This window comes from Photinus pyralis, unplaced genomic scaffold (assembly GCF_008802855.1).
Source record: "Photinus pyralis isolate 1611_PpyrPB1 unplaced genomic scaffold, Ppyr1.3 Ppyr1.4_LG1, whole genome shotgun sequence".
Taxonomy (NCBI): Eukaryota; Metazoa; Arthropoda; class Insecta; order Coleoptera; family Lampyridae; genus Photinus; species Photinus pyralis.
The window spans coordinates 64,083,492-64,111,453 of record NW_022170249.1 but is presented as its reverse complement, the minus strand read 5'-3'; the positions used below and the strand labels follow the sequence as shown (position 1 = coordinate 64,111,453).

At 36.6% G+C, this 27,962-nt stretch overlaps 4 protein-coding genes across 6 annotated transcripts; 3 read left to right on the top strand and 1 right to left on the bottom strand.

The window, feature by feature from the left end:
• Positions 1–6: 6 nt before the first annotated feature.
• On the bottom strand, positions 7–8,681 carry LOC116165974 (alpha-(1,3)-fucosyltransferase C-like). The gene is made up of 3 exons (XM_031480768.1): positions 7,590–8,681; positions 1,757–1,902; positions 7–1,039 (listed from the first exon to the last, which is right to left on the bottom strand). Exon 3 carries the CDS (start codon positions 1,021–1,023, stop codon positions 7–9), a length of 1,017 nt encoding a protein of 338 aa, XP_031336628.1. The 5' UTR covers positions 1,024–1,039; positions 1,757–1,902; positions 7,590–8,681.
• A 5,070-nt stretch (positions 8,682–13,751) lies between these two features.
• On the top strand, positions 13,752–18,595 carry LOC116158730 (pro-neuropeptide Y-like). Of its 3 annotated transcripts, none has more exons than XM_031471563.1 (3): positions 13,752–13,862; positions 14,595–14,774; positions 18,399–18,595. In XM_031471563.1, exons 1-3 carry the CDS (start codon positions 13,825–13,827, stop codon positions 18,505–18,507), a joined length of 327 nt encoding a protein of 108 aa, XP_031327423.1. In that variant the 5' UTR covers positions 13,752–13,824; the 3' UTR covers positions 18,508–18,595. The 3 variants fall into 3 exon arrangements, 2 of the variants coding, with proteins under 2 accessions (XP_031327423.1, XP_031327422.1); XM_031471562.1 differs by having other exon boundaries at positions 13,769–13,862; positions 18,396–18,595; XR_004142802.1 differs by lacking the exon at positions 13,752–13,862 and adding an exon at positions 14,414–14,483 and having other exon boundaries at positions 18,396–18,595.
• Positions 18,596–21,283: 2,688 nt separating this feature from the next.
• Positions 21,284–22,574, top strand: LOC116177182 (nucleolin 1-like). The gene is made up of 3 exons (XM_031496080.1): positions 21,284–21,380; positions 21,440–22,204; positions 22,256–22,574. The coding sequence occupies exons 2-3, from the start codon at positions 21,446–21,448 to the stop codon at positions 22,400–22,402; spliced, it is 906 nt and encodes a 301-aa protein (XP_031351940.1). The 5' UTR covers positions 21,284–21,380; positions 21,440–21,445; the 3' UTR covers positions 22,403–22,574.
• A 1,857-nt stretch (positions 22,575–24,431) lies between these two features.
• LOC116177172 (facilitated trehalose transporter Tret1-like) lies at positions 24,432–25,887 on the top strand. Its single transcript, XM_031496069.1, has 2 exons — positions 24,432–24,565; positions 24,619–25,887. Exons 1-2 carry the CDS (start codon positions 24,514–24,516, stop codon positions 25,884–25,886), a joined length of 1,320 nt encoding a protein of 439 aa, XP_031351929.1. The 5' UTR covers positions 24,432–24,513; the 3' UTR covers position 25,887.
• Positions 25,888–27,962: the final 2,075 nt, after the last annotated feature.

The window sequence follows — 27,962 nt, the reverse complement described above, 5'->3', positions numbered from 1 at the left end:
TAAATACTATAATAATTTTTGGACAATCTGTGGCAGATTTTTACCAGTTTTACAAATCTCCCCTTTCTTTCCCCAAGACCAACTCTTTAAATCATCGTAAACCGACTTCCTTAATGGTTCATGTAACTTTTTACAAATGCCACACGCTTTTTTATTCTTTACAATTTTAAACTTTTTCTTCCACTCAAAGTATTTGAGGTATTCGGTCACGTTTTTGTCCAGATGCATTAAGTAGTCAGTCAACTGTTTGACTGTGTCGAAGTCGGCGACATTAATTACAGAGTGAGGAGGAGCACTCAAACTATAATTCCCCGCACCGTACACAATCGGCACCACGTTCTTCTTAAGCACGTTGTACAACTTTTCGGTCCAGTAGTCTTTGCAGATAGAATTCTCGAACGAGAGGTAAAATTTATACTTCTCTTCGAGCATCTCGTAGCACATGTCCTCTTGCGTCCTCTCACATTTGAGGGTGCCGCACTTCCCGTAAATGTCGACAGGTAAAAATTTGTTAATTTCTTCGGCTAATTTCTCTCGCTGGCTCGGCGTTTTACAATTGCTGGCGAACCAGGCGACCAGCTTGGTCTTCTTCTTGATCACTTGAACTGATGGCAAAGTGTAATTCGACTTATCCTCGAAGAATTCGCCATATCGTGTGATTATGTCAGAGTCCAAGCGATAAGTCATTGACCAGTTGTAAAACGAATTGAAATTTGTAAAGTCCGGTGGGTTAGTGGCTGGTGTTTCCATGTTGTGAAAAATATAAACTTGTCTTTCATTGCGTTGGTTTGGCTTACCGTCGTATTTTAGGTTATAAGTCGGAGGGTGAAAAATTATAGCGTCAAATTCGTCAATTGGTTTGAATGTCTTGTAGTTCGTGGCGAAGCAGTTCTTGTACTCGCAGGTTCTAAACGGTTCCGCTCCGAACCCTATATAGAAATCCTGTTTCCCCCAAAACACGTTCCAATAAAGGATTGTCTTCGTCATAGGATCAGTGATTTTTCCAACCTTGTGTAATGGCATATTATTTAAATTGCCTCTGTAAAACGTAACAGATGTTATTGCTGCTGAGAGGAAGCCCAACAGAAGGATAATTCTTTCTTTTCTCATTTTGAAAGTTATAAAAACTAAAACAACATCACTATGAACCTTCTCACACTCTCATTCGAGACTACCACTACAACATCATAAAGATAAAATGGATCAGTAAAATGCGCAATAGACAGAGAATAATCTTACACTGTAGTATGCGTATTGACTATAGAGCAATAGTGCGGCACGTTAATAGAAAAAAGTAGATAGAACTAAGAGAACTTAATTTCCATTTTTGAGCATGAAAACATTATTTTTACGTGGTTAACTCACTGTCATGTACGGATTGTCACCTGTCAGGACCCAGCCACCTGCGTTGAACTGTACGATTTTGACAGTGGGCTACGGTTGAATTGAGCATACCACAACACTATTTGTTCATGGGGAAACAGGAAATGAGAATGCAAGAAATAATTGTCATTCCCAAGCTTGCCAGTTTGAAGAAAATACGGTAGCATCCAAAGATGATAATCTGGCGGTTTACGAACTTTGAATTCCAACAAACTTCTCCTACTTTAGTTTAGTTAGCTAGGGGAAGTTCATATATCGGCTCTGAGTTTTTTTAATGCTTTAATTAGAGCTCTATCAACCTCAGTATCAGTTAATATCTTTGCTCTTTTTGTTGCTGTTTAATTCCTTGACCTTCCATGTTCCATATCCTTACCATTCCTTAATTCTTCCGAAAGCTCTCCTCGTTCTGTTTGCATTTCTTCAGAAACATCAGTAACTAGCGATGTATCCTCTGCCAAGCTAGATTCGGTGTTATCGTTTTCAAAAATATCTCCCGTCATTTCTCCATAATCATAAGTTCTGAAACGACGAGAATATATTATTTAAGTAAGCGTCTCATTTCAAGTTTTTAAAAAAGAAAAGAAAAAAGAAAGAAAGAGAAAAGAAAAAGAATTCGGAATAAACAAAAATAAATACGGTTTACGGTAGTAACGGTTATATACGATAGTTTTGAAGCAAGCATTTTTGCATATAATATTAGTTTCAGGAATGATTTATGGGGGTTTAACTGGATACACGAGACGAATTGGGGAGTAGCCGAGCGCGTATAGGGTCAGTTCTTTTGGACCACCAGTTCCGGTAAAATGTAGGGTAACTTAATTTTTTCAAATAGAAACCTTGAATATTCTTATTCTACATCGGAAAATAATAAACTTTCGTGGGAAACGTTTTTGTCTAAACTTATTATTTTTTGAAGACACTCTTCTAAAAGCGGTATTTTTGGATTGGGCTAGGAAGCTGTCCTGTCAAGAATTTGGCAACTGGCTTTTATAGAGTTTGAAAGTATTTCTGAAAAAATATCGTCAAGGCTTGTATAGTCCTTCATAATAAGTACGGGATAGAGACGAACAGACAAGTGATTACGATTATTATGTTAGTCACAAAGGATTCCAAGATTTACGCCAAAGTACACCACCTCAGGGTGGAAGACGTACTAACGATTTAAGATTTTCAGATTATTTTGTTAGCACTGACGGTTCATTACCGTGGCAGATGTCGAAAATATAATTTTAAATATCGTCGCGGAATTTTTTAACCAGTGGTGAACCACTACATTATATTGTGTGAAAAATTTGCGAATTTTGGTCAATGCGATATCGCGTACGATTTATCGCGCGCATCAAATCACGCAGTCGTGTATCGTCTACGATATATCGTTTATCGTTGCAGTATGAACGCCGCCTTAGGAAAAAAGTCATGCTTATGCAGGAGTTGCTAACGGTGACTCGAATCCAAGAAACGGGAAATTAAACAGGGTAATGGAAAAAATTAGTATGTATCTAGATACATAAGTAATAAGCAATAAACCATTGTTTCTATTGGCCATTTCTTCATGATTTATGATAATGATTGTATAATCATAAATATAGAGCAACTTTGCCCGAAAACCCGCTCACTTAAAAATAAAGTCACAAAATAAATAAGTAAATATAGCGCTGCCATTAAATAAAGTATGCCGAAAGTATTCTCATTTTGATTTTTGAGTGGTCGAATGAAAGTCAGCTGCAAGCCTTTGATTATTATTAAGAAATTCGTTAATAACTGTACCCATATTATCTCGATTTCTCAGACGAAAATGTGTTTATATGTATTATAAACCGATGCTTCGGATTGGGCGATCGGTACAGTTTTATTAAATAGTAATTAAAAACTAGTAGCTTCAATTAGTCACCCTCTCAATAAAAGTATTATAATAACTTCGGATGAACTTAGGAATGTGCACAGAGTGTTATGTCGTTAATTATTTGAATAAATTAACCACATAACAAACTGAATGTAAAGTTTGTTGAAATAATTATAGTTATTCAATTGATTGTAACTATGATACGATGTAAATATTTAGTTCGTCTGTCATAATTATAGAATATACGCGTTTTCAGTTTATTGCTCTAATAGTTTCAACATGGTAGCAGAGCGTGGTTCGCTTTAAAGGTTAACACGGTTGAAGTACTATGGAGCATCAAGGAGGAGGTATAGAAAAATTGAGAGGAACTGATAACTGGACGGTATGGAAATTCGCCATTCGGAATGTATTGCGAGCGTATACAAATACTTACGAGATATGTAATGGAGATCTCAGAATGCCAGAGGCTCTGAATGAGGAAGCTACTGCCGAGCAGAAAGCAGAATATATTAGAGACCTGAAGATTTGGGATAAAGCGGACAGAGTTGCTAGTCAAGCATTGGTCAAGGCATTGAAACCCAAAATAATGGCATTACTGGTGACATGCAATACAGCAAGACAGATGTGGATAAAACTTCATAGTATATTTGAGCAACAGACCAAACAAGCTGCTCATGCAGTACAGGCGGAGTTCTTTAGTTTTACAATGAATGAGAAAGATGATATGGTAACTCATATCTCAAAGTTCGAAAATCTTATTTTAAAAATGAATGCACTGAATGTGAAACAAGATGACATGTCTTTAGTAGTAAAACTTTTGGATACGCTACCAGATAATTATGATAACTTACGGCAGGCATGGTGGGCCAGACCAACAAAAGTTTGATAACCTGGTGAATGTACTAACATCCGAAGAATCGCGAAGAAAACAAAGACATCTACAAAGCGAGGCATCAGAAGAAAGTACAGGAGCACTACTAGCTGGTCGATATAGGAGCAAATCACAGATTTCACATAAAAAGAATACTGGCAAAGGTGCAACTACAAAGAAAACGTTTACTTGTTATGGTTGCGGAGGCAAGAATCACATAAAACTAAATTGTCCCAATCGTAAACAGAAGTTTTACAACGAGGAATCTGGAGAAAACGCTTTCATTACGGAAGTCTTGAATGCGGAGAATGACGAAGATTTTTGGATTGTTGATTCGGGGGCCGCTGATCATCTAATATATCATGGCGAGTGGTTCTCATCTTTTGAACAATTTAAGACGCCAGTCAAGGTCCACATTGGAAACAAGACATCGATGGATGCGTTGGGAAAAGGCGTCGTAGAAGTTAAAACTTTTGTTGATGGTAACATTTTTGATTTTCGAATGTTAAATGTTCTCTTTGTTCCAGCTGCTCGTAGAAATCTATTCTCGGCGACAGCAGCTTTAGACAAAGGATACGAGTTCAAATCAAATCAAAAGGAGTGCTTTTTCGTCAGTGATGGAAAAACAAAAGCTAAGGGTAGACGAGTTGGCCAGTTATTCACAATGATAATGAAGGTGAAAGTACCAGAGAATAGTTTATTACAATTAAGTAATACGAAAGAAACAAACGTGACTTCGAAATTGAAATCAATTCAAGAGTGGCATGAAATGCTCGGACATCAAAACAGAGTACAGGTCGAAAAAGTGTTAAACCGTAACGGAATCGAGTACACCAAACAAGATTTTTTTGTGAAGCATGTGTAAAAGGTAAGCAGCATCGCAAGGTTTTTCAACTACGACAACAACGTGCTCAACGAGAAGGTGAAGTCATGAATGTTGTGTGTTGTGTGGTCCTATGGAAATCACTTCGTATGGAGGATCGAGATATTTTATCTGCTTTACATGCGACTACTCAAAATTCCGATTGATCAAATTTCTTAAGGAAAAATCAGAAACTACAAAAGGAATTGCTGAAGTCTTGAGCAGAATGGATGTGCAGAACGCTTTAATCGCACTGTAGTCGAACTTGCAAGAACAATGTTAGCGGCGAAAGATTTACCTAAAGGATTGTGGGCCGAAGCAGTCAACACTGCTGTTTATCTGCTGAACAGAACGGGCCTAGTAATGAAAATCGTAAATCATCTCTTGAAATATTCACGGGCAAGTCTACACATTTAAACAAACTGCACGTTTTTGGTACTACATGTTTTGTACATAAGCCAAAGCAAGTACGAAAGAAGTGGGACCAGAAATGTCAAAAAGGTATTTTTGTTGGCTATTCTGAAGATATGGATTGTTTTCGTGTTTGGTTGAGTTCTACCAGGAAAATACTTCGTAGTAGAGAGGTTGTATTTGAACCAGTTAATTGTATGGACGATTCTAATGAAGAGAAAAACATATCAAAAATGATCGCACCTTTGATATTAACCTTGACGAGAAGCCAAATTACGTAGCAGAATATCCAGGAGAGAACAGATTTGTTCGGGAAAAAGAAATAGAGCAGGTAGGAAATGAAAATATTGATGCTGATAATGAATTGCAAGAATCGGAAGAAGATGGACAGCATCATGAAAATATTGATGTTGACAACGAATTGCAAGAATCGGAAGAAGAAGATGGACAGCATCAACCAAGATATAACTTTAGAAATCGAAGAAATCTTCATTGCACAAAACGATTAATTGAAACAATGATTGCTGAAGTAGATGAACCAAAGTCCTATCAAGAGGCAGTTGAATCACCAGAAAGTAGACATTGGAAACGAGCAATGGAGGAAGAAATGCAATTACTGATAGAAAACCACACTTGGATTTTGGTAAATTTACCACAAAACCGAAAAGCCATTACAAACCGGTGGACATTTAAATTCAAAAAGAAAGTTGAAGAGAAAGTCTTATCAGTAGAACACATTACTAGTGAGGATCAATTAGCTGACATTTTAACGAAACCACTTCCAACAAAACGTTTTGAAAGGATGAGAAGCTTGCTAGGGCTTACTACAAATATGTAAACCAATGATATAATATAAACTAAAGATTTAGGAGGGAATGTTGAAATAAATATAGTTACCTATTCAATTGATTGTAACTATGATACGATGTAAATATTTAGTTCGTCTGTCATAATTATAGAATATACACGTTTTCAGTTTATTGCTCTAATAGTTTCAACAAATATATGATGAAAATTAATTGAGACTCAAAAATTGTTTATTTTCTAACGGCTATCGATTTCGACGATAAAGTCATCTTCAGGCCGAGCTGAAAGATTTTACATGAAAAACGTGTATAAAAACAAAAGTCTAGTTACCGTTTAAATTATACAATTGTACATAGTATGCTGAGAAAATTGCGGAGACAAGAACATTGAAATTTTTTATATATTATTATATTACATGAACATATAATAATATATAAACAATTTCAATGTTCTTGTCTCCGCAATTTTCTCAGAATACTATGTACAATTGTATAATTTAAACGGTAACTAGACTTTTGTTTTTATACACGTTTTTCATGTAAAATCTTTCAGCTCGGCCTGAAGATGACTTTATCGTCGAAATCGATAGCCGTTAGAAAATAAACAATTTTTGAGTCTCAATTAATTTTCATCATATATTAATAATCACTCAAACATAAAATGGAGTCCTTCTTCAACAAAGTTTCAACAAAAAGTTTTTGTGCGTTTAGTTCTGGAGAAAGTCATCAAGATTTTCTATAAGATTCCCAGTTAACGTTTCACTTCTCATACTGTAGCAATTACGTTGAATCTACTTGTTGCCCTTTTTGTACTGATTTGTGCCCCCAATCTAAAAGTTTGTGGGCTTCTTTTCAACAAAATAAAAAAAATCGGTTGGGAGTGGTGATCGTTTGTGTGTCCATTCTAAATTGTGCGTTTTGGGTTTGGGTTAGAAGAAACTATACAAATACAAATTGATATAGGAGCTTCAGTTTAGAAGATATTCAAAAGTTCTCAAACGTACGTTGTAGTATACCCTCTTCATTTTGAGCACAACTTAGATAATTCTTTTTTGTGCTGGTTTCGTTAGTCAAACTACTTTTGATTGTAGGTTATGAAAGTGTTAACAGGTTACACAGATCAGTCAGGAAAACTATGAACGGTTGCACGTTAAAATTACCATCTTCTTTACTTTCAAGCTAGCTATGAAAGAAGCAAAATTTAAGATAGCTTTCCAGAGATAGGATAAAGGAACTCTTTCATGAACAAGAATACGAAGGAAGTCTGCATAAAAACTATTCTATAAACTGTGTGAAATTGTGTGAATGGAGTGAGGTGATAGAAGCACAAAAATTATTGATATCGCACTGTTAAAATTATGTAAACCATCAAATACTATAATAACTTTTGGACAATCTGTGGCAAATTTTTACCAGTTTTACAAATCTCCCCTTTCTTTCCCCAATACCAACTCTTTAAATCGTCGTAAACCGAGTTCTTTAATGGTTCATGTAATTTTTTACAGATGCCACACGCTCTATTTTGTTTTACAACTTTAAACTTTTTCTTCCACTCAAAGTATTTGAGGTATGCGGTCACGTTTTTGTCCAAATGCTTCAAGTAGTCCGTCAGCTGCTTGACTGTGTCGAAGTCGACAACATTAATCACAGAGTGAGGAGGAGCACTCAAACTGTAATTACCCGCACCGTACACAATCGGCACCACGTTTTTCTTGAGCACGTTGTACAACTTTTCGGTCAAGTAATCGTTACAGAAGGAATTCTCGAACGACAGGTAAAATTTATACTTCTGCTCGAGCATCTCGTAGCACTTGTTGTCCCCTTTCCTCCTCTGACACTTGAAGGTGCCACACTTTCCGTAAATGTCGACAGGTAAATACTTCTTCATTTCTTCCACCAATTTCTCTCGCTTGCTCGGCGTTTTGCAATTACTGACGAACCAGGCAACCAGTTTGGTCTTCTTCTCGATCACTTGGACTGATGGCAAAGTGTAATTCGACTTCTCTTCGATGAATTCGCCATATCGATTGATTATATCCGAGCCTAAGCGATAAGTCATTGACCAGTTGTAGAATGAGTTGAAATTTTTAAAGTTCACTGTGTTAGTGACTGGTGTTTCCATGTTGTGAAAAATATAAACTTGTCTTTCGTTGCGTCGGCTTGGTTTACCGTCTCTCCTTGGGTTATAAGTCGGAGTATGAAAGATTATGGCGTCAAATTCGTCGATTGGTTTGAATGTCTTGTAGTTCGTGACGAAGCAGTGCTTGTACTTGCATGTTCTAAAGGGTTCCGCTCCGAACCCTATTTCGAAATCCTTTTCACTCCAATACGCGTTCCAATAAAGGATTGTCTTCGGGATAGGATCAGTGACTGTTTTAACATTGTCTGATCGCATATAATTTAAACTGTATTTGTAAAGCGTAACAAAAATTACTGTTGCTATCAACAGAAGGATAATTCTTACTTTGTTCATTCCGAAGTAATTAAAATCATACGACTATCACTACCATAAAACACTTTCCACGCACTTTTACACCTACATATAATCGATTTTGTTTACTTATCTTACTGTATATCGTATGATAAAGATAAAATGAGTCAATAAGGTGTGTAATAATTTCGTTCCGAGTGAGAACAATCCTACACTATTTGTTCATGTGCAAATATGCAATGGGAATGCAACAAATAATTGCCCATTCTCAAACTTGCATTACCTACTCGCCGGGAAATTCATTCCCTTTATAGGGAGTGAAATTACTTAGCTGAGGATATTGACAAGCGAATTTACCGACTTGATGTTCCAAGAAGAATTTTGAACAGGCAAATCTTCCTATCCGAAAACGGAAACAAATACATTTTTTTGAATGCTTTCAAAAAAGCACCTGGCAGGGTTTAAGACCCGACTAAATAATGTGGCTTATTCACTGTTTCACTGTTTAAATACATATTAAATTGAAAAGTATAAAAATTTCGAAATGCCTCAAGGATATATTTGCAAAAAAATATAAGGGTTGACTTAGCCTCGCTACTTCCCAGCCAGAGATCTGCAATTCTGTGTTTGGGTATTATTGGGGAAGTATTGGACAAGTTTTCAGCGTGTTATACAGAGGGCTTTCAGAGTATTAAATTTAGAAATTTCGAAAAATCCTCGAACATGTCAATTTTGTATTCGAAAGGGACTTGTGCAGTGCATTACTTTGCCACGTTTATGTGCACTTATAGTCCTAATCCCGCAGCTCACAACTTTTTTGTGCAAGTATACGTATAAAGAAAATGCTTTGTGGGTTAGTTACTTGGGTATGTAGGAAGTAAAAAAAACTTGGATGGACATTCCCTACCCCCCACGTATTCTTGACTTGACTGTAACCCTCAGCAGTATTTGAAAGGTTTTGGTGTATCACTTTCAACGCTCCAGACCGCGACAAACTCAAGGCACTTGCCTAAGAGTACTTAGGCCAGTTGTTAAAGAAAGGTTCGTCCTGCAAGACACTTGATATTAGTTCCGGTTATGGAAGCATCTCAATTGTTCAAATATGTTTCTTGATGAGTTATTTTCAACAAGTACCAGTACACATCAGGGTACACCTTCTTCGTGCATTACACACCTATGCAATGGTCCATTGCCTCGACAAGAAACCCATTCATCTTTTATCAGACGACTATACGTTGGGGCATGTACGGTCATAAAGTGCCTGTCGGCAATTTCTATGTACAGACACGCCGAAATTTGTTTGTTTTGCAAATGCAACAGGAAATAAAAACTTTCAACTTCGAGTTAAAGGCAATGATTTTGAATAGGTTTGTGGTGTTATTTTTACAAAGTTACTATTTTTATGGGTTTAGAATTTTCTCATGTGATAATATTGTAACGTGATTTATAAATTCGGGTTCGATTTATATCAATATTTATTAAACAAAACTAAAACACTATAAAAACCGTACAATTTATATCGATTATTTATATCACACACTTCGCAATTTATATTTCCGCGCCCGATGTTTCATATGTACTCGATCTCGTTCGATAGTAAACTGCCGCGATGTTCGGTCCGCAACCATTTATACACGCAAGCAATGTAAGTCCAGCACATTCGCGTACAGTCTCGAATATTCCTACACAAATCCCACTATCGCGCGCGTAGAAAATTCCAGAGCGCCAAAGGTGACGTCATGTCTGGAGCGTTTCCGTTACAATATGATTGACCGTCATTAACAAATGTATTGCAATAAATGGTGAAAATATGTACAAACTAATAATTATTAGCTGTATTATCCTCCATCATTTTATATTTTCATCACCTAATAAAATAATGTAGAAAATAGATAAAATAAGAGCAAGACTATTCTTTTTATCAAGTAACTAGAGAAATAAAAAAAACATATTCAAAACTGCTGTCTATAGCAGAAAAATGAAAAAGTGATTCTTCTGGACTAATATTTTGACTTGTCAAAAAGTTAGTAATAAATAAAGTGTAGATAATTTTACGCTGAACTTCAATCCTTTTTCGATAAATGGCCACGCAAACAGGATAGTACTGGAAAATTGCGGCCATTTTGAATGACGTTATACTGAAAATACGTGGGGGGTAGGAAATGTCCACCCAAGTTTTTTTTTTGCTTTCTATACACCCAAGTAACTAACACACAAAGAATTTTCTTTACTTGCACACGGAAGTCTTTTGAGCTGCTGGACTATCCGGGAGGTAGCGTCAAATTTGACCAGACTATTTTACTGAGGCTGGATTTTTTAGTGCAAGCTTTCATGATATTATACTGAGGATAAATTCTAATGTTAGCTGATCCAGATCCGTGACTTAAGATTATGAGTGGCTGCAGATTTCGTGAGAAAACAATGATTTTCGGGGTTTTTTAATGGGGCTGATAATAATTTTCAAGGGAAGTTTCATCACGAAAAAATATGTTAACTGAAAAAATGCTGTGGTTTAATCTGTTAGCTGCGCGCATGAGTATGTAAGTGGAATTGGAAAAATCGAACCAGTTTACTGAGGCTATCGGTATAAAGGTAGGTGTTCGCTGGGTACTCAGGTATGATTCAAACCTGGTAGATGCGCTTTCAAAGTGCAGCGCGCGGTCATTGGATTACCATATGTGCTGCTAGAATATAAAGTTTACATTTAGTACAGTCAAATTGGAGTAAAAAATTCCTCGATCTGGTCAAATTGCAACACCAAATGGTTCTTTTTGCACGATACCGTGAGAAGTATTTTTTCGTGAGGAAAATTCCCTTAACTAACAATCTGAAAATTATCAGCTTCAGTATCTTCAACCTCCATAATCTCAAGTCACAGAGTCGCGACTCGCGTCAGCTAAACACATATTTACTTTATTTTTCAACAAACTAATGTTTACCAGGCTGTAAATTCTCAGTAATATCGCCCTTGAAAATTTGATTGTACCTCCCGGACTTATTAGTGCAGAAGGAATCAAGAAGATTCCAAGTTAACGTTCCTCATACTATAGCAATGACTTGGAATCTGCTTTATAGTTTGTTGCCCTTTTTATACTTACACATGATTTGTGCTTAGAACAAACTTTTGTATAGTTAATACAACTTACCCTTTTCGTTTAGAGAAAAACTTACCTACGTTAGACAAGCTACGGTTGAGTGCAGGTTATGAAAGTTTTATAGTTGTTGTATAGTACTGTCACTTACACCAAAAAATCTTTCGTTTCTCGTTCCTGTATTAATGGGTCATCAAGTTTCAGTCCAAAAGCAATCCAAAATAGGTGTGATCCTACATTGTAACAAACCAATACAAATACAACGGAATATCGAAGGATTCCCAGTACCTATTACATACCATAATTTTTTTATCGGCCATTTTAACCTTCACGAAAAGTGAAAAGGCATTGAAGGCGGCTTTCCGGAGAAAAGATAAAGCACGAATAAGAGAGCATATAAACGACAAATTTGTGCCGAATTTGAGGATTTAGCCCATGACGTATAGACAAATCCAAGCAGTTAGTGCTGTTAGCTGGTTTAAATTTCACCAGGCATCATCATTCTAGCGGTCAGTTTTGAGAGGGGGTGAGGTGACAAACTACACAGAAATGATTGAAATCGCACTGTTAAAATTAAGTAAACAATCCAATACTATAATAACTTTTGGACAATCTGTGGCAGATTTTTACCAAATTTACAAATCTCCCCTTTCTTTCCAAAATGCCAACTCCTTAAATCGCCGTGAACCGAGTTCCTTAATGGTTCATGTAATTTTTTGCAAATGGCACAAGCTTTAATCACCTTATTTTCCTTTACAATTGTAAAGTTTTTCTTCCACTCAAAGTATTTGAGGTATTCGGTCACGTTTTTATCCAGATACTGTAAGTAGTCAGTCAGCTGCTTGACCGTGTCGAAGTCGGCGACATTGATCACAGAGTGAGGAGGAGCATACAAACTGTAATTACCCGCACCGTACACAATCGGTACCACGTTTTTTTTAGCAATTTATACTTCCCCTCGAGCATCTCGTAGCACTGTTGCGTTGAAAACTCATTCCTTTGCGTCTTCCCGCATTCGAGGGTGCCGCACTTCCCGTAGATGTCGACAGGTATAAACTTCTCCATTTCTTCCGCCAATTTCTCTCGCTTGCTCGACGTTTTGCAGTGACTAACGAACCAGGCGACCAGCTTGGTCTTCGTCTTGACCAGTTCAACTGATGGCAAAGTGTAATTCGACTTCTCCTCGATGAATTCACCATATCGAATGATTATATCAGAGTCGAAGCGATAAGTCATTGACCAGTTGTAGAACGAATTGAAACTGGCCAAATCCAGTGGGTTAGTGAGTGGTGTTTCCATGTTGTTAAAAATATAAACTTGTTTTTCGTTGCGTCGGCTTGGCTTGCCGTGGTATGTTGAGTTATAATTCGGAGGGTGAAAGATTATAGCGTCAAATTCGTCAATTGGTTTGAATGTCTTATTATTCGTGGCGAAGCAATTCTTGTACTCGCATGTGCTAAACGGTTCCGATCCGAACCCTATTTTGAAATCCTTTTGGTTCCAGAATGTGTTCCAGTAAAGGATTGACTTTGGTATAGGATCACTGACTTTTTTAACCTCATTGTATGATAGCATATTTTTTAAATTGAATTCGTAAAGTATAATTACGGTCGCTGACAGGCAGCCCAACAGAAGGATAATTCTAACTTTTATCATTTCGAAAGACGGTAGACTTAAAGATTAAAATGAATCAGTAAAGTAAGGTATTCTATTTTATACATTAGAATGTTTCTATTGTAGGCATCTAGGTTTTCATGACGAACAAAAGATGACAGGGTTGTTTATAACGTACAATTCTTAGATACCTGTATTATTTATTTATATATTATATGACTTACCTATTTGTTTTATTCGTATGAGTTTTCACGTTCTTTGTTTTTTGTGTGTTATTTGAAATGAAAAATATTTGGGGTTTGGGTATTGAACTTCTTAAATCAACAGATAACACTCCTACATTCTAAATATATACCTCCACCGCAAATTTCTCAAATGTCAATTTATTACCTTTTATGTAAAAGTATGTCTATTGACCCAAGACTATAAGCTAGCGAAGTCAAAAAGAACGCACTAAATATATTTAAAACTGTACGAGTAATTAAGGCCGACAGACAAACGATACGGGCAGATGGGCGGGCGGACGGAATCACCAAAAATGAAAAATAGGTAACACCGTTTTTTATGATTTAGCTCTTATATTTCTAAGATCTCAATGGTGCATATCTTTTAGGTTGTGCCTACGTGTAAAAGTACCAATCCAATTGCATTTGGGCATTGAATAAAAAATTCAATGACTTGGGGGAGTAAATTAGTTCTGAGAGTAAAAACTAATATTTGCATAAGTAATCTCCCATGAGATATTATAGTACTTAATTGTAATTACACTCTTGTATACATTCTGTTGCATCATTTATATGAAAAGTCCCTTGAAATTTATATCTGTGACCGTGGGTTTGAGTAGGTTAAACCTATGTAATTAAATAATGTGAAAATACAAGAGCATAACACTTTTAATAGAGCATATGGTCGCTGATCAATTAGCGACTAATAAGTTTTACCAAATATACTGTTTATTGAAAATGAAGCGACAGAATGTGTTTTATTATAGGATAATGTATTTACCCGATGATTAAACACGAAATTGTGATAACAATTGCGTGCGTACCCCTATGGATTATACCTATATAACACATTGTCAAAGAAATAAATTGGACAATATTCAAATTGGCATCCTCGTATAACACAGAACAGGCAAAATATCTGTTTAGTTTAGACAATAAATAAGCGGTAAAAATTCTATTTCCGTAGTAACCAAGAGGCGTTTATTCAATTTCCTTTTTGTGCCGGCGCCGTTAAATCGTTAAACGAAAATTGTGAGCGCATTTTCCCTGCTTGCAGATTCGAGATGTTCAACTGGAGGATAGTGAGCTTAATTCTTCTCATCGTTATTGCGATCGTCACCTCTCAAGATTTGGAACTGTTAGCGCGACCCATACGACCGGAGAAATTTACCAGTCATGGTGAATTACAAGATTATCTTCAGAAATTAAAGGCTTACCACCTACAAAATGGACACAGGTATATATTACTATATTTGCATTTTTTTATTTCAACTTGTGTCGAATCATGTAGGTATGTTTGCGAGCATTCCAGACTTGTAAGTATCAGACTACGAAGAAAAGAAACTTTGTTAAAGTTACCTGATATTGTTCTTAACTAGTAGCACAGATTTAAACACTTTAAATCTGTGCTAGTAGTAAAGGTAATCGCTGATGGCTACATTCACCGAACATAATTGTTACTAATTTACACTATGCTTTAAGCAAAGAATGTTTTATTATTAGCTTTAAGTGTATAGATGCTAACTCAAAAATTGCAAATTGCGCATACGTAGCTTCAACTGCAGATATGTAGTTTGAGAATTGTAGGTATTCCGGACTGCTCTTTGTTGTTTGGTACCACATTTTCATGTTTCAACTTAAACCTCTACACAATTACTCCACCGTTTCTGCATAAACAAATACCTACATACATACCTACCTTAAAAAAATGTTTTAGTAGTTCTTCAAAATAATCACTGACAGCAACTATCAGATCAGCATCGCGTCGTTTTTCTCTCAGGGTGCCTCTTAAACTTTCCTGAAGTATCCATCAAATTTTCTCAAGTTCGCTTCAAATAATCTTCACGTTCTCCTCAGGCTCCTCTCAAGTTTCTCCTCATGTTACTCTCACATCTTTGTCGCTCATCAAATTTCTTTCACGCTCTCATCGGACTTCTCTCAATTTCCATATAAATTGCTCTCAAGTTGTTCTCAAGTTCCTATTCTCGAGTCGGGTTTCCTTCTAATTTCCTTTAAAAACTTCTCAAAGTACCGCATCAAATTTTCCTAAAATACATTACTCTTCTCTATTTCCTCTTTAAATTTTATCGAGTTCCCTTTCACGTATTCCTCAAATTCCTTTCTCCTCTTAAGTTTTTCTCAATTTTTTCAATTGCTATCATTCTCTCAGATTCCTCCTTCATACCCTCGCTGGTTCTTTTCAATTTCTCACACTATCTCTTTAACTTCCTATCGGGTTTCCCTCATTAATCTTAAAATGTTTATTCCCGCTTGCTCTGAAATTTTTATCGAGTTCCTCCAACGCTCTTTTCTTCTATCAACCGGGAACTGCGAACTTTTACAGTGCATTATTTTCCCAGTCTTGAACTGTTAACTAAAATTATTTCTACTGTAAAATATTCAGCTTGAAAGTGAAGAAAATGTTGCTTTTAAACTCAAAATTCGAGAACATTTGTAGCATATCTGCTCCAAAATTGAATTTGTAAGTGAAACTCGAAATATTTACTTATTACAGTTATTACTCTAAAATGGTGGCCTTGATTTTTGAGTTTTAAAAATATTGTGGAAGGACCACTAAAACTTTTTATGCTACATCTACTCTAAATTTTAGTTTTCAGCTTAGAAGTGAAAGAAATAAAGTCCTTATATCCAAAGTTTGATTTAAATTCGAATATTGGTGGTAGTTCTGGTCAAACACTAGACTTTTAACCCTGCTTTTAACACAAACTTGAATTTAAGAAGAGGTTGAAGGGTCACTAAAAATGATATCAAAATTTTACAGATCTCATCAGGTTATGGGCCCAGTATTACGCGAAATTCTTTTTGGTGGAGCTTCGTTGTAAGCAATCGTAACGGAAATGTGTCTTTAGTTTTAGAAGGAGATTTATCATGAAAGTTTCGCGAGTTTTTATAGATAAATTGGAGAGCCATTCTAACTGGGTTGATTGGAAATTCCTTGTCATGTAAATGACTGTATGGACATAGTGGAAGATAAGGCAGCGCTGAACTGACTACAGATGCAAAGCCCAAGGTTAGCGAGTCAAAGGAAGCACTCAAGAAGCTTGAATTTATTGCTCAGAATATTATTGTATTGAGTTTGTCAACTCAGGTACGACAATTGATAAATATGTCTACGACTAGCAAGGAAATTTGGGAAAAATTGCATTCAGTTTATGAGCAGAGATCAGAGAAAGGGCAAGATTGCCTTTTCAATGGTTTTTTTTAGTATAAGAGGAAAGGAATCTGCGGATTCGATTGCCAAACATCGCTAAACTCGAAAAGCTATGGACAGAAATTCCAGACGAGACTTGGAAGGAGAACTAGATAAAATTGCCAAGTTCCCTGTTCCTGAATCGTGTTTTGAACACGATACCTGCCGAATACCATGAATTTATTAATGGTTGGGAGTAAATACCTAAAGAAAATCGAACGTTGGATAAATCTTCGGGAGAGGTTATGTGTTGTTGAGCAGCTCAATGATAGAAGCTTCTTAAATGGTTCTACCAGTAAAAATAAGCCCAACAAACCCCTAGCAGGGGAATGATCACGGTAAGGGCGGTGGGAGTGGCGACAAGTTAACGAAGTTTGTCTCAAAATGTTAGAAATGTGTCGAGTTAGGCATTTATAAGCGGTACTGTAAGAATTCCAAGTCTGAGAAGAGTCAGGAAGGGTCCGCGTTTGTTGCCTAATTGGATATCGTCAAATCTGTAGATTCCCCCAATGTTGTAGTGCAGATTCCGGTACATGACCATAAACCGTAATTGGTTTTCTACTTTTGAGGTGTTTTTCCCAGAGAAGTACGTTCAAGTCGAATATGGCTAATCAGTGAAGACGTTTGGAAAGGGCATTGTCAAGATTGAAATAATTGTCAAAGGAAAGATTTGCCGTCGGATTTTCTTTCCCGAAAGATGGATTTTCCTAGCGTAATGAAATGGGCAATGGTGAAACGACTCGAACTGCATAAAGGGAACTCAGGACTATGGAATTTTGTACAAGCGTCGTGGTGATGATCTTAAAGCATTTTGTGATGCCGACTACGGCGAGGACCGAGAAACAAGGAAATCAACACCCGGAATCTTGTTCAAGTACGCTGGTGATCCCATTACTTGGTCCAGCAAATTGCAGAAACGCTGATCTACGTCTACAATCCAATCAGCGGTAAGTTTGGTTGTGGGGACGCTAGCTTGAAGACAAGGATTCTTGATGAAATGGACTACAAATCAAAGCGCCATTACTAATCTAATGAAGAATCCTGTTTTCCACAGCCGCACAAAGCATATAGACTTCAGTAGGATGTTCATCCGTGACAGTTTGGATTCTGGTCAAATTAGAATTGAGTGTGTGCCTTCAGATGAACAAGGGGCCGATTTGTTCACAAAACCACTCACTAGACAACGCTTCGAGAGCTTTCGTAGCATCATTGGAGTAAGTGAAGTGCGTGTTTGTGAGTGAATGGTGCTTTCTATTCTGTAAACACTTGATTTTTAGGGGAAGTGTTGATGGAAAAATCCAATAACCAGTCGTTAATGATTTCGAATGTTACTTAATGTGTTGCTATGAAAGTGATAGATATTGAACACTGTCATCTTGCCTTTTGCCGTGTTAAATTGCATTTCTTTTTATCATTAATTACAAATGTTTACCATTCAATTCGTGCAAGACTTCTTTATTTATTTAACCACAGATCTCATTACTTTTCTGTTTGGGAACTGTACCAATAGTATGCCATCTAAAACCTTTATATGTACTTACTTACCTATACTTGGACTACGTACTAAAATTGACACAATGATTTCTTTACTAGGATGCATTATTGTGAATACTTGTGCAACCAATTACTAATGTTAGTTCTCATCAGCAGGTATGGCAAACGATTCTACGCTCCAGCTGAAAACAAACTACAAAAGCAATTTCTACCAGAAAATTGGCAAGACATCTACGAAATTGTTAAGCACTACGAAGACAATTAACACTTGATTCGTTACCTTTTGATTTCTTCAGTATAAATATAGGTATCATGTATAAACGTTTAATTCTGTATTAAATATTTTATACGTACCTTATACGTATTATTAATTGTTGCTATGGACTACGGTTACTTCCCTATTTTTTTTAAAAAGGTATACATTTTTTTGTAATAGTTAAGTTCACGTAAGTTTCAATCCAAACATGTACGTAGGTAGATGAATCAATAAAATGAAAACGTAACGAAATTTCTTTAATAAACGTCAATTACACAAATCTGTTTAATGTGACATACCTCCCCTTCGTATACGTTTTCATTGACCTTTTTCTTGTATTTCAAAACTCAGAGAAAAGGTTTTCCTTAAACTAGTCCTCCCGAGCGACACTCCAATCCGTACCAAAGTCCACGACATAAAGTTTGTCTTTGATGGAGGCAACTCCACATTCCACCTTCCTTTTAATTAGGAGGTCATATATGCTTAGATACTTAATTCTATCTTGAGGAAACCGTTTACTTGACCGCCACTTTAACCCACAAATGACTGTATTTTTGTCGTTAAGGGTTTATATCTTGGTATACCTTATGCAGAGAGTATACCTATCTTTGATTTATTTGTACTGTACCACTAAGGCGCGGTGTTGTGTCTTTAAAAAATATTGAATAAAACCATAATTTAAGGCTTTTATATTGATAAGCTTTGAATATAGATGTATTATACGTATTGATTATATAATCAAGGATTGATAGCATTACCTACATACTTTGTGTAGGTAATATAAATTAGGGATAAAGGTACAAACGAAATTAATAAAAATGTTTTATAATAACCCCATCCGGGAAACGACTGCGCAACTCAAAATCAGAAATCAGAACTGCCGCCAAACCAACTGGAACCCATGGCACATGATCGACAAGTAACAAACGGTCTAGTGGTAGGCCCTACGTTGGGTGTGAAAAAGGAGCTGCCCGAGGATGTGTGTCTGACGCTGTAAGGATTAATTGAAGAGACATAAATAAAAGAAAAGAGAAGAGTGGAATTTAAAAAAATCAAGTAAAAGTTCCCCTCTCATGACTGAGATTAGCTCTTGGGTCTTCATCGGTTACAAGGAAGGGAAAAAGAGCGATTGGAAACCTTTCAGAGTATGTACTCACTTACTTTCTTATTTCCTTTCCAATTTGCATTTAACAATTCTACATTATAATAGTTTTCAACTCGGTTTTCAACCTGTACGACAACATCGGAGAATTTTATTTCGTAATCGTGACTATAGGTACCTACAGCGATAGTGCTCCTCTCTTAACATATACATACGTATCAAAAACTAGAATATGTCCCAAATTGCATTAATACCCTGTAATAATCAATAATAATCAATCTAACTCCGAAGTCAAGACTGGATGAAAACAGAATTTAAGCTAAAGGAATTTTCCTAAACTCGTAATTCCTATAAACTTTATTGAAACAGCATTCTCAATTAAACTTCTAAGTACATGGTACATGAGAAAACTACGAGGAAAACTACATTGTGCGACATCTACAACAAATAATCAAAGCTAACTGTACCCTTACATACAGCCCTTTTACCTCAACTTTTAACTATTTACGAACATTGCACATTGCACAATGACAAATACAAATTTATAAAGCAAACGATCGATATAAAGACATATTCTTCTAATTCGACTTGGAAAGTCCAAAATAGTAAGAAATATTCGATATAGCAGGGGTATCCTCTTTCCTTTAAATTTATTATTTATTGGAATTGTATCAGATCAATCAGACAGCATTCTTTTTATTTTGGCTTGGCAAATCCAAAACAGTAACAAAAATTGCAACCACATGTACACAACTAAAGTGTTATAGCCGAAAAGTTCAGAAAAAAAAGCGCTTTTTTTTCAAGTTTAATCAAAAAACGGCCTGTCTCAGATCGATCAAGAGGGTCTGGAAATTCCAACACGGTAAAAAAGAAGAAGACAAGAAAGATTCCAACCGCACAAATACATCCATCGTGATCCAATAAGTTTAGAAAAAGCAAAGGGTCAATGAAAAAAATTACAGTGGCTGGCACAGATACCGCCCGCACACCTGAGCTATCGTGATTTTGCCCTTTTATGTCAGAGGATATGTGTACCAAATTTGGTGCCAAACGGTTCAGTCGTTTAGCCAGAAATGAGAGTACAGGCAGGCAGACCGACAGACCGATCGATATCATGGAGATTTTATTTGATTCGGATGTCTGCGCTATATAATATAATGCAAAAAGAATCAAGACCTTAAAGAAATCCTCAGAAATATTGCATTTTTCTTCTTACAACATTTTCGAGATCACAATTAAGTTTTCACAGCGCTAGTAAACGTATCTCCTCTAGAACATCTTTCCACCCTTTGAGAGTAGGTACCTACCCTCCTCCAGCAATCCGCTCTTGAAATATAAAGGAATTATAACCATTCACCATTCAGGAACCCTGTTCGGGAGCGTTAAACAACAATTTACTCGTCAACATCTGTGACATCGCGCGTAAAATTCGCTGAAGCGATTCGAGGCGCTTGAAGATTTTTGAAAATTTTAGAATCGTGCCACGTCGAATATTTTTCACCAAACAATTAATGGTACTTTAAGCTTAAAGGAGTAGTACTTGTTTTTTTTAGACTGCTAAAGAGAAAAAATGGTGGCAACAAATAAGTAATAAATTGGTTTGAATGTTTTGTAGGATACTCACCGTGTAAAACGAGCTTTACTGATTTCCTGCGTGTGTAAACCCGCCGTTACTTTAACCTAAGTTTTTATTTACATAACCCTACTTTTGCACTTTAGCGCGTGTTTTACCTCGTTGTATTGTGTCTGTTTCTACAAGTTTTTTCGCCACTAATTTCCCGTAAGTATTTAAATCTAAACAATTTTTATAGTTTATTTCACTAGTCAGTACAATTTTAGAACAATATGGTTGCAAATACGAAAGGCATGAAGCGTAAATCATTGGCTCCACAAAACACATCCCCCAAAAAGACTTCAAAAGTCACCTCGATATCTGCAAATAACACACCCGCCAAGCTAAAAACGCCCATGAAGCCACTGAAAAAAACCAGTCCGCTTCCAATACAACAAAAAACACCCTTAGTTCTGAATAAAGGTGCAAAGAAACAGCAAAAGACACCGTCTAAAATGGTTGCCAACGACAGCAGTGATGAGGAGGAAGAGGAAGAACAATCTTCAGGTAGCGAAGACGCTCTAGAATTGGAAGAAGATTCTGATAACGAAGACGTTGATTCAGGCGATATGCAAGAAGATGAGGAAGACTCAGACGAAGAGGAGAATAGTGATGATGACATGGAGGGTAACGGGGTAGATGACAATGACGATAGCGATGCAAGTGACGTTGAAGAAGAACCGGTTGCGAAACCTGTAAAAGCTAATAACAAAAAAATGAAACAAGACGATGCCCCCAAAAAAATAGCAGAGAAAACTAAAAAACAGAATGACCCTCCCAAAAAAGTAACCGCCCCCACTCCCGATCGAGTATCACGAGACGAGAAGTTTGTTCTCTTCGTTGGGCAACTTAATTTTAAAACTACCGACGAACAAGTGCGCCAATATTTCAGAAAAGCGGGTCTCGTCGATGGAGTTCACTTATCTAAATTCCGCAACAATGTTTCGCGCGGTTACGGATTCGTTCGTATGAAGGATGAAGCAGGATTCAAAGTAAGCCGATGTTTTTATCGTTTACTCTCTCACTAAAAGTGTTATTTACAGAAAGCGTTAAAGTTGCATAATTCAACTTTGGACGACAGGCAAATAAATGTGGAAGTTGCAAACAAGCCGTCAGAAAAGAAGAAGAGCACTTTACCTAAACCTAAAAAGTCTAAATCCAAAAAGAACAAGAAGGCTGTGGAGGCGTAATTTTATAGTATCTTGCATTTAAATTTCTCTTGGCTATATGAATATAATTAAGTAAACATGTACTTTTTAAGCATTTCAAGTTTATTAAAATATATGCAGGCTACCGTATAAAACTTTACGTAGTTATGTACATTATATACTTTACAGTCGCAAATAAATTAGGCTGAGTTAAGTATGTGTATTTTAATAAACTCAAGTTTCGATAATTAATTATTCATTTCCATACAATTGTACAGCCAGGGATAGTACTGTTAAGTGTCCAGTAACAAATTGTAGGGGAGGTGTTTGACAGCGGGTTTGGTTAAAAAAAACTCAACGTTTATGTTTCCTCTGTTCTACAGATCCATTTATGTAGATTGGGGTCCCTGGTCCAAGAGCTTCTGTGTTCACATTCTTGCTGCCATTTATTAAATAAATTAACTCGCGTCACCTCTCCAACTCTAGCATCTATAAGCAGGCGAAGTGGTGGTGTGCGAGCTACCACTAGCATGTCAGTATGGTCACCGTCCTATACTCCACAGCTACTGTCAATGGCATCTTCCATTGTGTTTCTTCCACCTCCCTCGTTTAATGACTCTCCCCCCAAAAGTTCGCTTTCGTAGGTACATATATGGTATAATCCAGCACTACCAGTGCGAAATCTGGGGCTGACCCAGTTGTATCTTAGAGTTATATTATTAGTCTGTATGATCAATCCTTAAATATACAAGTCAAATGTTCCTTAAGATATGCAACCAATCTTGCCACTGTCATCTTTTTTAAATGTTTTTAATATGTAAATTGTTTATTAAATTAAGATTATTAATTAAATGTATACAGGGAAATTTTCTTAAATGTACGTATACATATGGGCTATCAAATCGGTTATGTATACTTAAAAAAAATTGCGGGGGCTAGCACAGATACCATCCGCCCACCTGCGCATGCGTGATTCTGCCCTTTTATGTCTAGGAATATGTGTAGGTACCAAATTTGGTTCCAATCGGTTCAGCCGTTCAGCAGAAAATGAGAGGACAGATGGACCGATAGACCGACATTATCAAGATTTTGTTTGATTCGGGTTCCTGATGGTGCTTCAAAACGTGTATTTCCGTCAAAAAAGTGGGGGCTCATTTTGTACCCCAATGCAATAAGTACCTCCCTTTACTAACGTGCGGTGCGGGTGGTAAAAAATACATAGAATATACCTAGATGGCTATACTGGGCAACCAAGTCTACACGATTTTGTTTTAAATGATCATCTGCGTATAGGTACTATGAAACAGTAACTTGATTATTTAATGTCCAATTCGGGTTAGCTATTATAGTCTTTACTATTTATAGCATCAAATTGTGATTTTTGAACACAAAGATGTATAGCAAAGGCGACAGGGTTGAAATTTTAACTGTAAAAAACAGCTCCAGCTTGTCGCGTGTAATGTTGATTGGCTACAGCCATTTATTCCATGCCGTGGTGCTATAGTATATACTATTATATAGTACCTATATATTATGATGCCATGCGTTTGCTCCGTTTTACCACCCGCACGTTCATAAGGAAGGTAATGCATACATGTTTTGAAACACCAGGAATCCATCTGTACCTACCCGTGTATGGGGCGGGGAAAGAATACCCCTACCGCAGCGCCACTGCGTGTCGTAAGAGGCGACTATTCAACTGCATGTCAACCGTAACCACACATTGAAAGGTGACTGGCGTAAATAATGCCACCCGCGTTACGGAGGGCGGGAAATTCGAGTACCTACCTATACTACCGTACGAAAGAATAAAGGCTTTAAAAAATCATTCGTTATAATCGAAAATCAAATGATTTGGAGAGCCATCAAAAAATGGATGCCATCAAAGTGCGCAGCATTGAATGAAGATTCAGATTCTTTATTCAGTGGTAGCAGCAACAGCAGGATTGCCTTCTGCTGAACCGTCATTTCCGTGAAAATCACAGAGCGGTTTTGATTGTATCCGAAATATTTTATGATCATAAAAAAATCGAATTCACGCGCTCGTGATTTTTGTATTTATTTTGTTGACATATTGACAGCTCTACAAATTTATTTGCAATTATTGTTAACATACAGATGCGAGTTTCTCCTGTATATTTAAAGGCGAAAAGATGTCCGAAAACTCACCTGTACGAACATATCAAATTTTGTGCGCTTTAGGTGGTAAGTGCTTTCTGATGTAAAAACGTTAAGATATTTATCAATATTTTATATAGTCGGTTTGGGAGGATTTATGATTGGAAACGCTCTAGGTTGGTCTTCTTCTGCTGAGCCCATCTTACTCAAAACATATGACGACGGTGAATTGAGATGGATTTACAGTTTCTTGCATGTGGGAGCAATCGTAGCAGATATTTACATTTGCTTCACAATTGACTTTCTCGGACGACGTTCGGCGATATATTTAATAACGTTGCCGTTCTTTTTTGGGTGGACAATTTTGGGAACAGCGGAGTCATTTGCAAAATTTTGCTTGGGAAGATTTATTTTGGGATTTGGCACAGCGGTGGCTTGCATTTACGCACCGAGCTATATAACAGAAGTTGCGGATAAAAAAATTCGTGGTGCATTAAATGAAATCTTCATTTTTGCAATTGCCCTAGGGATGATTGTTGTGTATTGCATGGAGGTACTAGATTCCATGATTTTAATAACACTACCATTTTGCTCTGTGCCGGTAATTTTCCTGGTAATTTTATTGCTTCTACCAGGCTCACCTATAATGCTATGTAAAAAAAAGCAGAAAGAGAATGCCAAACAAACGTTGCAGTTATTCAGAGGTCAAAACTACAATATAGATGGTGAATTTGAAGAAATGGAAAAGTATACCACAAGTTATTTTCTTGAGTTCAAAGACGCCTTGAAGGAAAACGGTTGTGTCAGAGGAACAATTATGGTAATATCAATGCATTGTGCTCAACAATTAACCGGTAGTTACGCAATAATCTTCTTTGCGCGGCGAATATGCGACATAGCAAACGTACTTGCAAATCCTAATCATGGCGCTATAATATTTGCGTCAGTTCAGTTGGTCGGTAGCTTAATCTGTGCCTTACTTGTTGATCGATTGGGTCGAAAGCCACTATGGATTGTCTCATTGGTACTGATGGGGCTCAGTCACACTCTAACAGGATTATATTTTGCAGAGAAGGAAGAGTCCAAAATAAATCCCATTGCCACTCTTGCGATCTTGATGGCGGCTTACTCATTGGGAGCAGGTCCACATCCTTTCATGATGAGCAGTGAACTGCTTCCAATGGAGGTAAAGAGTTTTTCAAACTCCCTTGCAATGGGCTGCAGTTGGTTTATTGGACTTCTCCTTACTCATCTGTTTTCTCACGCTATAAATACGGAAGGCATGCGCTACTATGTGTTTTTTATGTTTGGTATCTTATGCTTCGTCTCCGCGTTACTTATAATGGGCGTGCTGATTGAAACAAAACGCAAAACCCTTGAGCAAATCAGAAACGAATTGGACAGTTAAATGGTTAGTTGCTATATGTTTAAAAAAACTGCGTTACACGGTTATATATGTTAAATAAATATGTAAAGACCTTTGTGTTTTGTTTTGCATCTTTAAAAAAAAACATTGCGAAGATGTACCAATCAAATAATCTATTTTCCAGGCTTTTGAGCAGTTCGGGACATCGTCAGAGTTATCATGATGATGATACCTTTGCTGTTGAAACGCGTTCTTTATTTTAATATAGGTATATATAATTCTGGTTTATTGGTGTTTTTGTTTTACTTTTTGTAACTTCAACGGCCACAGTAGTTCCACTGGTTGGAATCTTAGAAGCACATTATTTCTCTGGCAATTACCTTATCGATGTTCTTACAAAAGATAGAGATAAAAGGTTTATAATCTGAATGTAAGGTAACCGGGAATCCTCCACCGTAATGTCGTGTGGCAGTGTGACACAACCGATCATTGAGTTAGACTTTTTACGCAAGTTTGAATCTATTATTCAGTGCTTACAGTACAAAATTCAGGACCGTTCGCAGACAAGTGCGGTAACTACACCATAAATCCCTATTATTTTTGTCAGAAGAGTGCGATTTTCAATTGTCTGGGCAATTCTACAGATCAAAATCTATAAAAATTGCCAATATACGTTAAGATCGCTTCAGCACGTCAAAAGTTATAGGTAAAAAACTGTATTGTAATGAAGAAAACCCCCCAAAAAGCCCTATAACTTTTACTAGTAGAGTAGGTACGATTTTTAATTTTCTGGGCATTTTGGATTCTGCAAGTCTAAATTTAAGAGAATTGCCGATATAATTTCATACGGGGAGAGTTAAGTTAGAAATTGAGTTGCACTCAACCATTGGTGAGTACAATGCAGGACAAAGATCAAATGCCCACGACGAACTAGCGCTGTGACAGATCTCAAGCTTGTATTTTCTTGTTTAATCGTGAGCTTGTTGGCCGTTTATGCGGCGGGTTTGAAGAAACTCGAGCGCCAACTCTCCTAACCGTTATAAATGTTTAAGTATATGATTATTGATTTCCATTATTGTTATAGCTCTGATGATTATGTAAGTAAATGAATTATTGGGGAAAACTGTAGGTAGGTACTTTGATTTTAAGAAATCGTTAACTTTTTAATGAGAAAATAGTATATTGAAAGACAAGTGTTACAATGCGACCTATTGTAATACGACTATCTTGTGGCACGAGTGGCGACCTATAATTCCCTTTGTAAATATGCATATTTTTCTTCATTAAACTTTATACATACAGTTACATATACAGTGATATTCATGTAGAAGTAGACATAGGGATTTCCTATGTCTACTTTTACATGATAAAAAGTCTTCTAAGGGACGCCTAACTTTATGCAACCAAAATAACTACCTACAACAAATGAAGATTTTCCTGTCATATTAATTAATTTGAATATTATCGCTTTGACTTCCGAATACTAATTTTCGTTCGTGTGTTGATATTGATATTTCCAATTGGTATAGTGCCGGTACCAGTTAAAAGAGCTTAAGAGATTTATTTTCTGTGAAGCCAAAGCAACAATATTCAAATTAATATGTCAGCCAGATCTTTATTTGTTTCAAGAAGTTATTTTGGTTGCATAAAATTAGGCGTCTTTCAGAAGACTTTTTCTTATTTGAAAGTAGACATGAAATCCCTGACTACTTTTTACATGAATATCACTGCATATACTTACTTAAGGTACGCTTAATCTACAGCTGGTTCAATTCGTGTAGGTACCTACCTATCTTATTTTAGGTGTTTGCATGCATTTCAAATCGTCTATAATTCTGTATAACTGGTTCTCCTAAGACTTATTATATGGCACAAAAGAGGTACAAACGACTGCGATTAAACACATCGTTTGTGCTTTAATTGCATGCGTGAAGTCAGCCTAAAGCCATTTAAAGGTTGTTTTCCGATCAATTTAGATTAAAAAGGTACCTACCTGTAATACTGTCTTAGTAAAGGTAACTAAAAGTGCCCTTATTTTTCCTTATGCTATGTATTAATGCGTTCCTATTACTTCTTGATACAGCTTAAAAATCCTGGCGATTGCCCCCATACTGTACG